The 12864-nt window shown below is 38.9% G+C and overlaps 1 protein-coding gene across 1 annotated transcript; it reads right to left on the bottom strand.

Annotated features, from left to right (window-relative positions):
* Positions 1-3480: 3480 nt before the first annotated feature.
* trim25 (tripartite motif containing 25) lies at positions 3481-11514 on the bottom strand. The gene is made up of 10 exons (XM_062437870.1): positions 11226-11514; positions 10308-10914; positions 9204-9299; positions 8402-8635; positions 8093-8258; positions 7933-7983; positions 7715-7834; positions 7238-7336; positions 7053-7100; positions 3481-6966 (listed from the first exon to the last, which is right to left on the bottom strand). Exons 2-10 carry the CDS (start codon positions 10905-10907, stop codon positions 6434-6436), a joined length of 1947 nt encoding a protein of 648 aa, XP_062293854.1. The 5' UTR covers positions 10908-10914; positions 11226-11514; the 3' UTR covers positions 3481-6433.
* Positions 11515-12864: the final 1350 nt, after the last annotated feature.

Genomic DNA, 12864 nt, shown 5'->3' with positions numbered 1-12864 from the left:
TACAATGTGAAAGAGACATCTGAGTGAGCATCACACCACCCGTGAAATGTCTGGTTTCACTATCAGAATTTGAATTTGATCTGTTTGGTCTGATCACATGTTGAAAGTCCTGAAGAGTTGCACTCAGTGGCGGCTGGTCAATGCGCCGCCCCATCCAATAATCTAGAGAAAGTCTACTTAAACATATTAAATATAAATTAATTAGATAATGCTAAATCATTATGAAATAAAAAGTATTTGCTTGTAAAATGCGCCTGTTAGTCTCTCAGCGCCTGTCAGCATTCATTATAAATCGATTCCAAATTGTATTTTATTAATTTCTATATGTACTTCCCGTATGCGCGGCGCCGGCCTAATGGGAGTCAATGCAAGCCCTCAAACTTTTGACAAGCACATGACCTGAGGCTGCTCTCTCATTGGCCTGCGTCACGTTTCCCAAGGGACACGCCCACTTTTATTGGCAGCGAATTGTTGTTGTTTCATGTTTTTTAATCTACTGTGATTGGACAGTTCTGGCTGTCATTCACGCCCTCCCGTCAGCTGCTGTCACCCAAACTCCTGCTGACGTTAGGTTCAAAAGATGATGTTAAAGTGGAGCCGCGGAAATTAAAGAAGATTATTTTGTAATTTCTCTACAAAAACATAATTTCACAAGACTTTCACTACAAGAGAGAAAGAGGATAAAGCAGCAGCAGGTGATGGAGGAGCTGAGAGTTTCTCCCGCTGCTGTTATGATAAACGGAGCTGGCTAGCTGGATGCAGTGTGAGTTATTCCTTTTATTGCTTTATCTGTTTGCTGTTTCAAAGTGTCAGCACCGAAGCGTTGTGGACAACGACAGGGGAACGAGACCTAAAAAATCTCTCTGAAAAAATGCAAACAGAAAGCTGCAGCCATCGAGACAATAGCATGGAGCTAAGTTGTTTTTAGCAGACTTAGCATTGCTGAGCACTTTCTGCAGCTGTTTCACCACATCTGGCCACATGTGGACCTCTGCTATGCCAAGCTCCACAAGAGGAACATAGATTCAGTCAGTGGCTGCATCTAGCAGCTCCAACAGGACATATAAAAGATCAGGTAGTAGCTGCATTCCTGTTTTTAATATTGTAAAGTGTTAAAAATACTTTATAAAAGACATAACTATGAAGTGAAAAAAACTAAAATGCATAAATGCAGGATAAGAAATGATGGAAGTAATTTTGACTATTACAGTTGATTTGGAGTACATTTCATTATTAAAATAAGTTAAATAAGTTATGCTTAATCACAGCAGTGTATAGTGCTTAATGCGCCATCTATTGTCATGTTTAGGTATTGCAACAACTAACAGATTACAGTGAAATCAGGACTGAAGACACAATAACTAAAATATAAGTGGTGTCTCTTTTTAAGCATATTACCTTATTGGTAACTCTGCTTTAACTGCTGGTATCTTTCGGTGATGTGAGTGAATTTTATCAATTTTTTATTACTCTCTCTGTTGGTCAGAGATACCATACTGGGACAAACCAGGGATCATTATAGTGTGTTGTGTTATTTTTAGATTGGTTTTCCTTTCTTATTTTAATTTTTTTGCTGCGGTATGAAGTGGTGCTACGGCTTGTTTGAAACTGCATCAAACTGCGCCCCCCCCAAACATTTTTGTCACCAGCCGCCACTGGTTGCACTAAATAGTTTTTTCCTCATTCAAGTTAACCAAAGGGCTAAACCAGAGTATCCGGCTCAGCCAGCTGAAGTCACCAGCTTCATTGGGCACAATGGTGCAGAAGCTAGGCAGAAGAGGAAGAACATTTTTTGGCTTCACGAGCCACTGAGCAACTTTCATAAGGGAATGCTTCCACGGAGCCTTCCATGTTGCATCATTATGTTTCTACAGTAGCCCAGAATGGACAAACCAGACACTAGCTCTAAGAAGGCCTTTTTCAAGTTTTATAGCACCTGTGGGTTCTCCAGCAGACTTGGAAGTGGATGCTACTGTAGGTACAGTGGGGGAAATAAGTATTGAACATGCAGGGGGAAGAAAATCAGTACATTTATTTCCAGTGAGGATATTCACATGAAAATTTCCCCAGACTTTGGTATTTACTCAAGAAATCCACACATATAAAGAAATCAAAACATTAAAGTCCATATATATAAAGTTATGTGTAATAAAGTGGAATGACACATGCTAACTGAAATGTATTTAGTGGAGAATGCTTTGTTTGTAATGACAGCTTCAAGATGCTGTGATGTGCAGTACTGTTTCTCCTCCAAACATGGTGTGTAGTATGACAGCCAAAAAGTTCCATTTTGGTCTTCAATCTTGGTCTACATTCTACCAGTATTTCATAGGCTTGTCCAAATGTTGCTTTAAATGAGCTTCAACATGCCTTTTGAAGCTAATGGAGTCTTGTCGTTCATTGCCTACGGTTTTCTCTGTAACAGTTGTACCTGCTGCCTCCAAGTCTTTCTGGGGCTCTTTCCAAGTGGACCTTGGCTCTAGAGCTACTCTTGTTACTAATCTTTTTACTCCCTGGTCAGAAATCGTGCGAAGAGTTCCTGTGCATGACTGGTTGAGGGTGGAGTGATGTTCCTCCCACTTTCAGATCACCACATTAAGTCTGATGCAATGTTAAGGCGCATCCACAAGCCAATGATCAATGTGGTTATTAAATGGCCCTGTTATTAAGTTAAATATGATATTTCAAACCAAAGACACATAAACATACAGTGTTGTTCATATGGACCAGGCAAAACAATCATTTCTGAAGAATTTTCATCTTTCTTTAATTTGTAGAAGAAAGTATGTATTCATCGACACTTATATCTGTTAGCAGAATCCAATCATCAATGGAACTTTATTTAAATAAATTAAAAAAATGCATATTCAGATTTGGAAAAATATGAGAATTGTGTGTAACTACAAAATGCCCTTTCTTATGTAAATATAACAATAAATATTCAAATCAAAAACTTGAATTAATCATTTAAATGGAATATGTTGTTTCAAAACACATTTATATACCAAGTGATATTTCTTTTGTCTGTAGCTTATTTTATTGTTTTACAGCCTGTATTGTATGCTGCATAATAAATCAACACAATACTCAGAATTATTGCATCATGCATGTCCACATTGCTAAGAAGGCTGGGTGGGGACCACTTAATATCTGTGCAATGTTTCTGCTTGTGAAATATGCAGCTGATAAGTGATGAGGATGAATCAGAAAATATGAATTAATTTTAACTACCAAATGATCATAAGAATACAGGAACACTGATAGTTTACAGAAGCATTCTTGTCACCTGCTTGTATCAAACTAAAAAGATCAATATCAATTTTATTTATATGCTTTTAGACATAAATATAGGTCTAAAAGCATATAAGCTGGATACACAGAGATGAGACTAGATATTGTTAAGTTTCTAATATATTTCCCATGATGTAAGGACTGCTAAAAGCACTTGTGCATTTTCAAAATAGAGGCACAGAAAGTGTGTCTGAGAGAGAAAAAACTTTTATTGAATGAATCATTTGGTTAAATTGTAATACAAAGTTATTTTGATTAAACAATCTAGTAGAGCAATAACCTTTTGAATGATAAAACAATCAAATAAAAAGTTGATACTTCATCTAAGAATCTCTTGTTAAGTACACAAAATAAAATCACAGCAGATTTGGCACAATTTCCTTTCACCAAACATGTTTCACGACACAGAGCGGCAAGCACAGGACGATTGAACATTGAAGCATTACACAAAGGTTGATTTGATGTAAAATGACTGACACCTGAAAATATATCATGCAAAGAATAATGAAAAAAAAATCAAACAAAATCAACAAAATGATTTGCAAGCTGATCTATATAATGCATCTTACAAAACAAAAACAGAAGCCATAAGCAATAACATCAAATACTACTTGAAACAAACTTAACTATTCACTGGGTCTGCTAAGCACGGACACCTCTATTATGTTACTCCAGGCAGGTTGTAAGAGTACACAAGTGTCAACACACTACCAGGACTTGGATACTCATGGTATGGGAACATGCTCAATTGTCTCCAACAGCTATGTATCCCAAACCTAAATTCTCCATTGTTATGATAAGCAATGGCATATAGTGAAAACAGCAGATTTCACCACACAGGTTCAGACCTTATCTGCAGTGATGGACAACACCTTCAGATATTGGAATGTACTGGAATCTAAAAATGAAGGTGTGTAACAACTGATTTATTAACCACAGCAGTCATCATGTCTTTTGCCTTAGCTTATCAATTAAACCGTTCGGAACAACAACCTGAGCCTCTACAGTATGTTAGTTCTTTTTGTCATGAAGAACAAAGAGAAACGTGTTGAAAGTGCAACATCACTGAAATGTGCCGTGCGTTCGGTGGACGAATCTCAACTGCTTCGCACCCATACAGTGACAATTGACACCTTTTAGCGACACCCAAGACGATTCTACTCTGACCTCATGTGATCAGCTGACTGAACGCTTCATCACCTGAGGAACATGAGTAAATTAGTCACTGAGGCTAACCCGTGTGACAACCAGTGTGTCACCAGAGTTCTTCAGCAAACACATCTCACAGGCCAGGGGTAAACTTTGTGTTATGCCACAAATGATCTACCCCTGTGAAGCATCTTACTACCATCTTTCTGCCCTACGAGCAACCAACAGAGCATTTTGATGGCTTGTTGTTTTAATGTGCCTACCATAGATTTACAGTTGCATCGCAGTGTAATTCTATGAGGCAAACCATTACTTACTGGTTCTAACTCCACCAATAGAATGACGTGAAATAATCAAAAAAAAGAAAAAAAAGAAAAAGAGACTGACAGACCTTGATAAGAACACAGTCTATATGACTTCTGCTCTCATCAGCTGAATCAGTCACGGAGTTTAGGAGATGACCTTATAGGGCTGGGTGATACGAACACACTGCTTTCTAAATTGATCATCTGATCACATCACCGAAACAAAGTACTATAACTAGCTATTTATAAGCCAGTCCTTCAGGATCAGACTTTTTTCTAATAAAATGCATTACAGCGTTGTTTGAGTTGAGCTTAATATACCACATGCTATTGCTTTGGTTTCAAAACTCCAATAGAAGGAGGACATGAACACTAGTTCACATGAAATTTTGAGTGTCAGAAAGAAAGTGACAGCTCAACCATCACAAGGACTTTAATTGTGGATTTATATGGAATTTTAAACTTAGTGGAATCGTTAAGCTTGCAAGAAATGATCCATATATTGACATAAGCTGATATGAAAACATGTTTTTCATATCACCGGGCCCTATGAACCTAATAGCCACACTCTTATATGCAGATATATTGAAACACTGTACTGACATGTGTCTGACAGTAAAGTAATTAACTTCTTTACCTGCACACATTCAGAACCATCACACAGTGTGTAATAAATACTCTGCATAACAAATAAAAAGGAGTACACACAAGTACACACAAGCTGTATAATAAGTATGCAGTGTGTGTGTTATGTATGTGGAGTGAAAAAGGAGGAGGACATTTAAACCGACACCAAGAAAACCTAGTACTTCTCTACTCTTCCCAGTCTGGGTAACTAGTTTCGTGTGACTGACTGACAGGGAATCTGACTTTTTTTTTTAACTGCATTATGTTAAATGGTTATGGTTATATGGTTACTTACTGTATTGGATTGGTTACTGTATCAATACAATTTATAGGAAGAAAAAAGAACACCTTATCTTTTATATCCCTCATCTTTTTCACTCAAAAATGTTCTTATAATTCCCTCTGCATGTTAGGCAAAAGAAATATGATTTTTTTATCTTGTTTTTTAAGAAGTGATTGGAATGCATACTATATATATACTTGAAAACACAATTTAAATTGCCTGCCTGAATTTGCAAATGTAGCTGTTGGAAGCATATCAGGCATATCTAACGACATTAGCTATGACATGCTATGTCATACCTAATGTCATTAGCTATACCAAACCTTTAGGACATAGCTAATCTTAATAACATGCTTATCATTTGTGAAGCTTCAGGCTGACTAAGGACTACTATTCTAATGCCAGGCAGGCTCAACCACCACTTACTATTTCTTTATTTAGTTAAAGGAGACCTAAAGGAAGGGTACTTAGAACAAAATGTTAGCATTGCACAGTTTTAACTGTACAGACAATATAAATGTTAAACTTTTAATGAAAAGAATATTGACAAAATTGTTGGTTGGGTGCTATACCCTGTCAGCCTCTTAATGTGAAAAAATGTCTTAATCAATGTACTCAAAACTAGCAAAGAACTGTTTCATGTTATTGTTTCTATTGAGAACAAAGACTTGACTGTGTGTGTGTGTGTGTGTGTGTGTGTGTGTGTGTGTGTGTGTGTGTGTGTGTGTGTGTGTGTGTGTGTGTGCATATGCAATTGTACTCTATGTGCATGTGCTACTCATGCCTGCAGCTTGCACAAAGAAATGGACGAGCCACTGGAGAAAATCCAGAAAGCTGGATACACAGCTTCAGCAAAGGGAAACACAAAGGAGTGGAAGGGATATGCCCTGTCTGCCACGTTATAGAACGTAGCAGTGCCCTCCTCACAATCCAACAGCACACCTACGCGTTTAGGACTGGAATTGAGCAGCACGGTCTCACTGCTGTTATACCAAGCCGACAGCTTGACGTTAAACCACTCCACGCACCAAGACTGGTTGTTGCGCCCCAGTCGACTGGTGGGACCTTTGCGGTCAATGCTACCGTACGCCAGGCCTATACCAATGAAGTTGTTGCTGCTCAGTCGGACCTCCCAGTAGTGACGCCCCCTAGAGAAACCTTTGGAAGCAAGCACCTGGGAACAGACGGCGAAGCGATCAGGGCATTCAGGGTAGTTTACATGCTCATCTGACACAGAAGCCTTAGTGAAGCCATCACTCAGCGAGATGCGTTTGTGGGCCGTCTTTGGATCCAAAGTGAGCACCGAAGCATCTAAGACAGAGGAGACAAGGCCATTCTAATAAGAACTGCTGTTTCTCTCATCATGTTAGTGGAAGATACCTTACAAACACACTTACATTTCAGAAGTTCACTTCTTTTTTCAGCAGATGTAATGTCCACAGTTCCTACAACAGAAGACAAAAAAGACGTCCATCACCAAGGACAGTGATAACATAAAAAATGCCATCTCGTCATGTGACATGTCTGTTGCAAAAATCTCATATTGCTTTGATGTCTTGACGCTAATGCAGAGGTTGTCTACCTGGTTTGGGCTCACAAAACTCCAGCAGGTTCTCCATCGAACGACCTAGATTCATATTTCCCATAATGCCTTCTGTGGGCTGGGGAGGCTTTTTGGGTTCTGATGGTTTTTTTTAAACAAACAAAAAACAACATAATTCATGTTTATTTTGTGAATGTAGTGAAAATTCTGAAGAGCTGAAGGTAGAGTTCTTACACGAAAAAACAATGATCTGGTTGAAGCAGTGACACAAAACAGGAGTCATCAATATAAATGGTATGGACAAAATATTTGAAACACTTCTCAGTATAATGCAAATCATTTCAATAGCACCAAAACAAAACTACAAACTCCAAAAAGAGCGTTATTGTTGTATCTATACCTTTCTACAACAGTTTTCACAAAAACGGCTTATAATCTTAATAAAGATATGATTTATTGTATTAGTTTCAACTCTGTGTTGAAAGTAGGGAGTAAGTGGGTGTCTTTTTTTCTCACTTTTATCTTTTTCTTCTTTCTTTTTCTTCTTTGCGGCGGATGCTGCTGCTTTGGGCTGAGAAGCTTGACCTGGACTGTGGGGGCTGGGGAGTGTGGGATACCCCAGTGGCCATTTTAGCTCTGAAACAGGAACAGGCAAAGGAGAAGCATTTTCACCATGTTCAATCGTCATGACAATAAAATGTCTGTTTTTTTTTAAACACATATCATAAACCTACCAGACTCCTGGTATATTCCAAGGCTCGGAGAGACAGATTCTGCTCTGTCACCTAACAAACAAGCCAGAGAGTGTCATCAAAATCATGATTGACTTCACTATACTTTCATAACACGCTTCCATATGTAAAGTCTCCCTGATAATTGTACCAACAAATTCACCTGTTTTAATTGGTAGTCTGGTCTCAGTAGGTGGTTTACAGAGTTCAGTCAGATATTCCTTCAGGAAAGTGGCAAATGTAAGTGTTGCCATCACCTTCTTGGAGTCCAGGTTGATTCGAGGGGTGTAAGGCTCAAAGGTTACGACTTGGGGCAGGTCAAGTGAAGTCTGCGAGGAGAGGAACAAAATGTTGTTTTTCTTAAGTAGAACAAAGTTATATTTAAACTGTTGAGGTACAAATACAGTATTGTCTATACATGGCTCAAATATGACACTTTTTTGACACTTTTAGATAATCACATTTGTCTCACCTTTAGGAAGGCTGTGGATTGGGACTGACCCAGCATACTGTGGATATTTTCTTTCACTTTGCTCATGCTGTCAATGTTGTCTGTGAACTTCTTCATGAGGATTTTGAGTTTGGTCTGACCGCTCTCCACCTCACGGTCCACCACATTCAGAGCGTCACGCTCCTCTCGCGCCAAGATGTCCCGAATATGCTGATACTCCACTACCAAAGCTTTCTTCCTGTTGGTCCCCGAGTCCTAGGAGAAAAAAACAGATCAGCACGTCATGAGACACGTAAATACAGGGCTTTGGACTAGATAAAGGAAATGCTTCAAACTGTAACATCCCTGCAATAAAACAGCAGTTTAATGAAGTTGGTTTCTTTACACGGCTAATCAAGTGACCATCTGACATTTTGATTTGAATAACAAACGATGTTCTGTGTCAGCTATAAAGGGCTGGTACTGTTTCCATTTCCTTTAGAAATGCCAGTATGATACATAGATTTTTAGTACTGATACCACCTTTTCAGTACCTTTTAATTTGGGAAATATAACATGTTTTAACAAAATATGCCGAACTAGTCAGTGCATTAGTATTATAAAAATAACTCTGCCTAAATGAAATATAGTTTAGACCATGTGTCAGCTTTGACTGACAACTGACTGGTACTATTTTTAGGAGCAAGTTTTCCAGGCAGCATAACTTTGAAATACATAACGCCTTAACAAATGTACCATCACTTAAGCTTTTTGTCTTTCAAGCATTTTTTTGGTATTGATGTGGATTACAGTACAGTAAATGTCAATGCAAATGGCTAGTTACCTTAAGTGAGTTCTGCATGTCCTTCATCTGAAATATAACAGTCTTATTCTTCGTAATCTTCCCATCCAGCAATCCCAACTTGCTTCTCAGGTCCGACTGCAAACAGAGAAACATGGTACATACAATTCACTGAGATAGAGATTATTAGGTTCATTTGTTTTTCAGTTTCAGAACATGGTGTTAGGGAATTTTCCATATTTAGGGTCAAGCATGGGCCTTAAGTTCACAGTAAAAGCAGTACTGTCATCTTGGCACAGAGAAGTACTGTTTCTCTCCTTGCGACAGTGAAGGCAATTGATTGCGGTGTTTTGGCGCAGCGTTTCTGTGGCAACCAAGGTCAGGGGGTATGACTGTCGGACTCCCTAAACCCACAGATGGGTAACTGTGTTGCCTTGTTTGTAAAATAACGAACCAATAGGCAAATTCCATTACTGTAGATGCATTGAGTATGACCGTTTATGGGGCTTAAAGACTATGCACTGAGGACAGTTTCCTCAGATCTGTGATTGCATCATCAGAAGGGTGTATTGATAATACTTTGATTCTACTTGGCCAAGATTCAATAAACACTTTCAGCGGAAGACATCCGGGACTCCTGAGCACTTTCCCCACTGATGAGGTTAACCACTGACAAACAAATTCTCCATAACACACTGGAGTTCACTTTTAATGGGACTACATCAACAAGCTATCATGATCAGCATCACCACTACAGGGTCATGTGACCTTCTTAAAAGGTCTTTCTTGAATAATCTTCTGGAACATCCTTTTGCAAACCAACACATAATCAAAAACATTGCGGTTTAAATGAGAAAGGCAAAAGAAGGATGAGGAAATAGTCAGAAATAAAATTGATCACAGCAAAGCATCTTACTCAACTGGATCTCAGTGTGAAATCTTCCAATGAAAACATTTCAGTGTGTTCTGTTTAACGATATGGATTTTTTTTAATGTAATGTAACTTTTAAATACTGTGGGTACTTAAAATACAATTCCACTCACTTCTGTCATACATCTGCTTTATCAATATGGTGGAGCGTTTTTTTCTTCTATTTTGAGTGAACTAGCCTTTTAATCTTCTCAAGTGAATACTGAGACACACACCTCTTTCGCGTTCCTCTGCTCCTCAGGAGATATGAAGGTGCATCCTTTGTGAACCTGAAAGCAGAGGCTGCAGATCAGGCGGCCATGGTCGGTGCAGTAGAACTCCATCAGCTTGTGGTGATCGCTGCAGATGCGCTCCATCAGGTCACCGATAGGCTCACCCAGCTGGTGGACGCGGAAAATGGGGTTATCCAGATGTGGCCGCAGGTGCTCGTCACAGTAAGATGCCATGCAGGTGAGGCAGGTCTTGGATGCTTTTGCCTCCATACATGCATCACAGAGTATGGCTTCTTCTTTCTTGGCTTTGACCTCCACCTCTCCGGACAGGCTGACCTCATTCTTGTTGGACCTGACTCTGAAGGTCTCAACGACGGTGCTGAGGACCGTGTTTTTCTTCAGCTCCGGTCTGGTGGCGAAGTGGGTCCGACATTGAGGACAGCTGTAGGTGTCCTTCCAGGAGGCGAGGAGGCAATCCTGGCAGAAGTTGTGTCCGCAGGGGATGGTCACCGGACTGTCAAAGGTGCTCAGACAGATACTGCAGGTCAACTCTTCCTCCAGACTCATCAGAGAGAACTGACTCTCATCCATGAATTCAGCCATGATGAGGCTGCAAAGAGAAACGAAACTTACTTGTCAAGCGCATGAAAACGAAACTTAAAAAACAGTTTCGCTTGAAAGAAATATGTATGCTTTAAATCGAGGGTTTTCTTTTACTTTAACATATATAAGCAGCGAAGTTGTTGTGTTAGGCTAAATAAATCTGTTTTAAAATGTAGATAAACAACTTCAAATGAGAATTGAGCATTCGGCGCTACGCTGAGTTTCACAATCAAATTTTCATTCAGATATTATTTGTAGTGTAAAAAAAAAAAAAAGAAGCTGTAATATGGGCTAGTTAAGCAAACTCTTAAATATTACCTTGAGTCCTAGGTGTATTGCAGGATAACGCAGTCCTGCTTTATAGCTTCGTGCAGTCTGCGCAGCTTGTGACACAGTGACTTAGGAGTCCGTCCTACACGCCTCCCCCAGTCTGTTTCCTTATACACACACACACACGCACACACACACACACACACACACACACACACACACACACACACACACACACACACACACACACACACACACACACACACACACACACACACACACACACGACAGACCATGGTCACTTTTGGGGACCTTAAATAGACTCACATTCATTTTCTGGAGAATTACACTCACCTTAACCCTAACCACTATGCTTAAACTTACCTTCACCACAGACCCAAAAATCAGCCTGGGGACCACAGCTGTTTTCCTCTATTGCCGTTCTCAATGAACTGGTCTTACATTTGAAATGTGTCCCCAAAAGTAGCCTATGACTGAATCACCCACACTCCCCCAACAGTTATAAAAAAAACTGTTCAAACAAATACTGAAGATATTGTTTTTTGTTTGTTTTTCTCTAGAGGTCCAGCCCATTCCCGCAATACCGTCAGGAAAACATCAAATAAAATACATCAATTCAAGGTTAGTAAAATGATAAGAGAGCAGGTATAATTTACTGAGTCCAAAGTCTGGCTGGCAAAATCAAAATGAAAATATTTGATCAACTAAAATCTCAAACCTTTGACTAAGTATGACATAAAGCTCAATTTTAAATGAATTGCATCAGAACTACCATCAAAATATAAGCATCTAGTATTTTATAAGTAGTGTATAAGATGCCATTTAGGCTACTAATTACTTTGTGGTTACTTGCTTAAGCAACATGTATTTAGTAAAATTCTTGTGAGCAAAATATGTACTAAAATAAACAAAGATAAATAATGATAATTGATTTATTGATTTATTGATTAATTACCATAAACTAATTACCAGGGTTCTGTGGCAGTTTTGTAGTCTAATACATATAATATCATATCATATGCTTGCTATATTTCCCCCTTAAATGCACAGTATAAGTATTGATGGGAAAATACAAATGTCTTATTCATTTTATGTCTCTATAACCAGTAATACTAATGTCTTATATTCATTGATCGTACTTTTAAGGTGTTTAGAATGATTAGCGTGACTATTTTTATGACATGTAATAAAGATTGAAAGTGGCTGTCCTACACTCTTGCTTTTAAAGGCTTAACAGAGTAAAGGCCACACGTTAAAAGGTTAAGAAGCAGTACATTTCAAAGCCTGTTTGTGAACTGTTTTGACAAAGAGTATGTGAAGGTCACGGAGAGAAGGAACGGGAGGGTACCGAGAAGAAACAGCCCAGCACCTGGTGCCCTGATAACGTGGTGGACAAGAATGATTTGTTTCCTTTGTTTAGTATAAATCTCACTCGTCAGGACTGCCCTGGCGAGCATTTTCCTATATGTAACTTGACTTTTGAACTTGGTCTCTGCCTCAGTCTTGTATTAAATTTTTCTATCAAGTATAAATAAGAATATCATTAAATTAAAAGGTCAGTTACCTCAATTAAACCTGCAATAACATATTATTTGCCACTTGGGGGCAGTGCAGGCAAGTTGCAAACACAACACTGATGACACTGTATTGTTGAAAAAAACTGCCA

Source organism: Scomber scombrus, chromosome 2, assembly GCF_963691925.1.
Source record: "Scomber scombrus chromosome 2, fScoSco1.1, whole genome shotgun sequence".
NCBI lineage: Eukaryota > Metazoa > Chordata > Actinopteri > Scombriformes > Scombridae > Scomber > Scomber scombrus.
Note: the sequence above shows the minus strand (reverse complement) of the source record. Positions and strands in the feature narration are given on the sequence as shown.

Bases quoted from the DNA above. Each gene is read 5' to 3' on its own strand.
- trim25 (XM_062437870.1), bottom strand. From the start codon at position 10,907: ATGGCTGAATTCATGGATGAGAGTCAGTTCTCTCTGATGAGTCTGGAG. The intron at 7,984-8,092 runs GTGAATTTGTTG...CTTGTTTGTTAG, and splicing joins CAGACTACCAATTAAAACAG to GTGACAGAGCAGAATCTGTC. The intron at 7,101-7,237 runs GTAGACAACCTC...CTTCTGTTGTAG, and splicing joins GTTTTGTGAGCCCAAACCAG to GAACTGTGGACATTACATCT.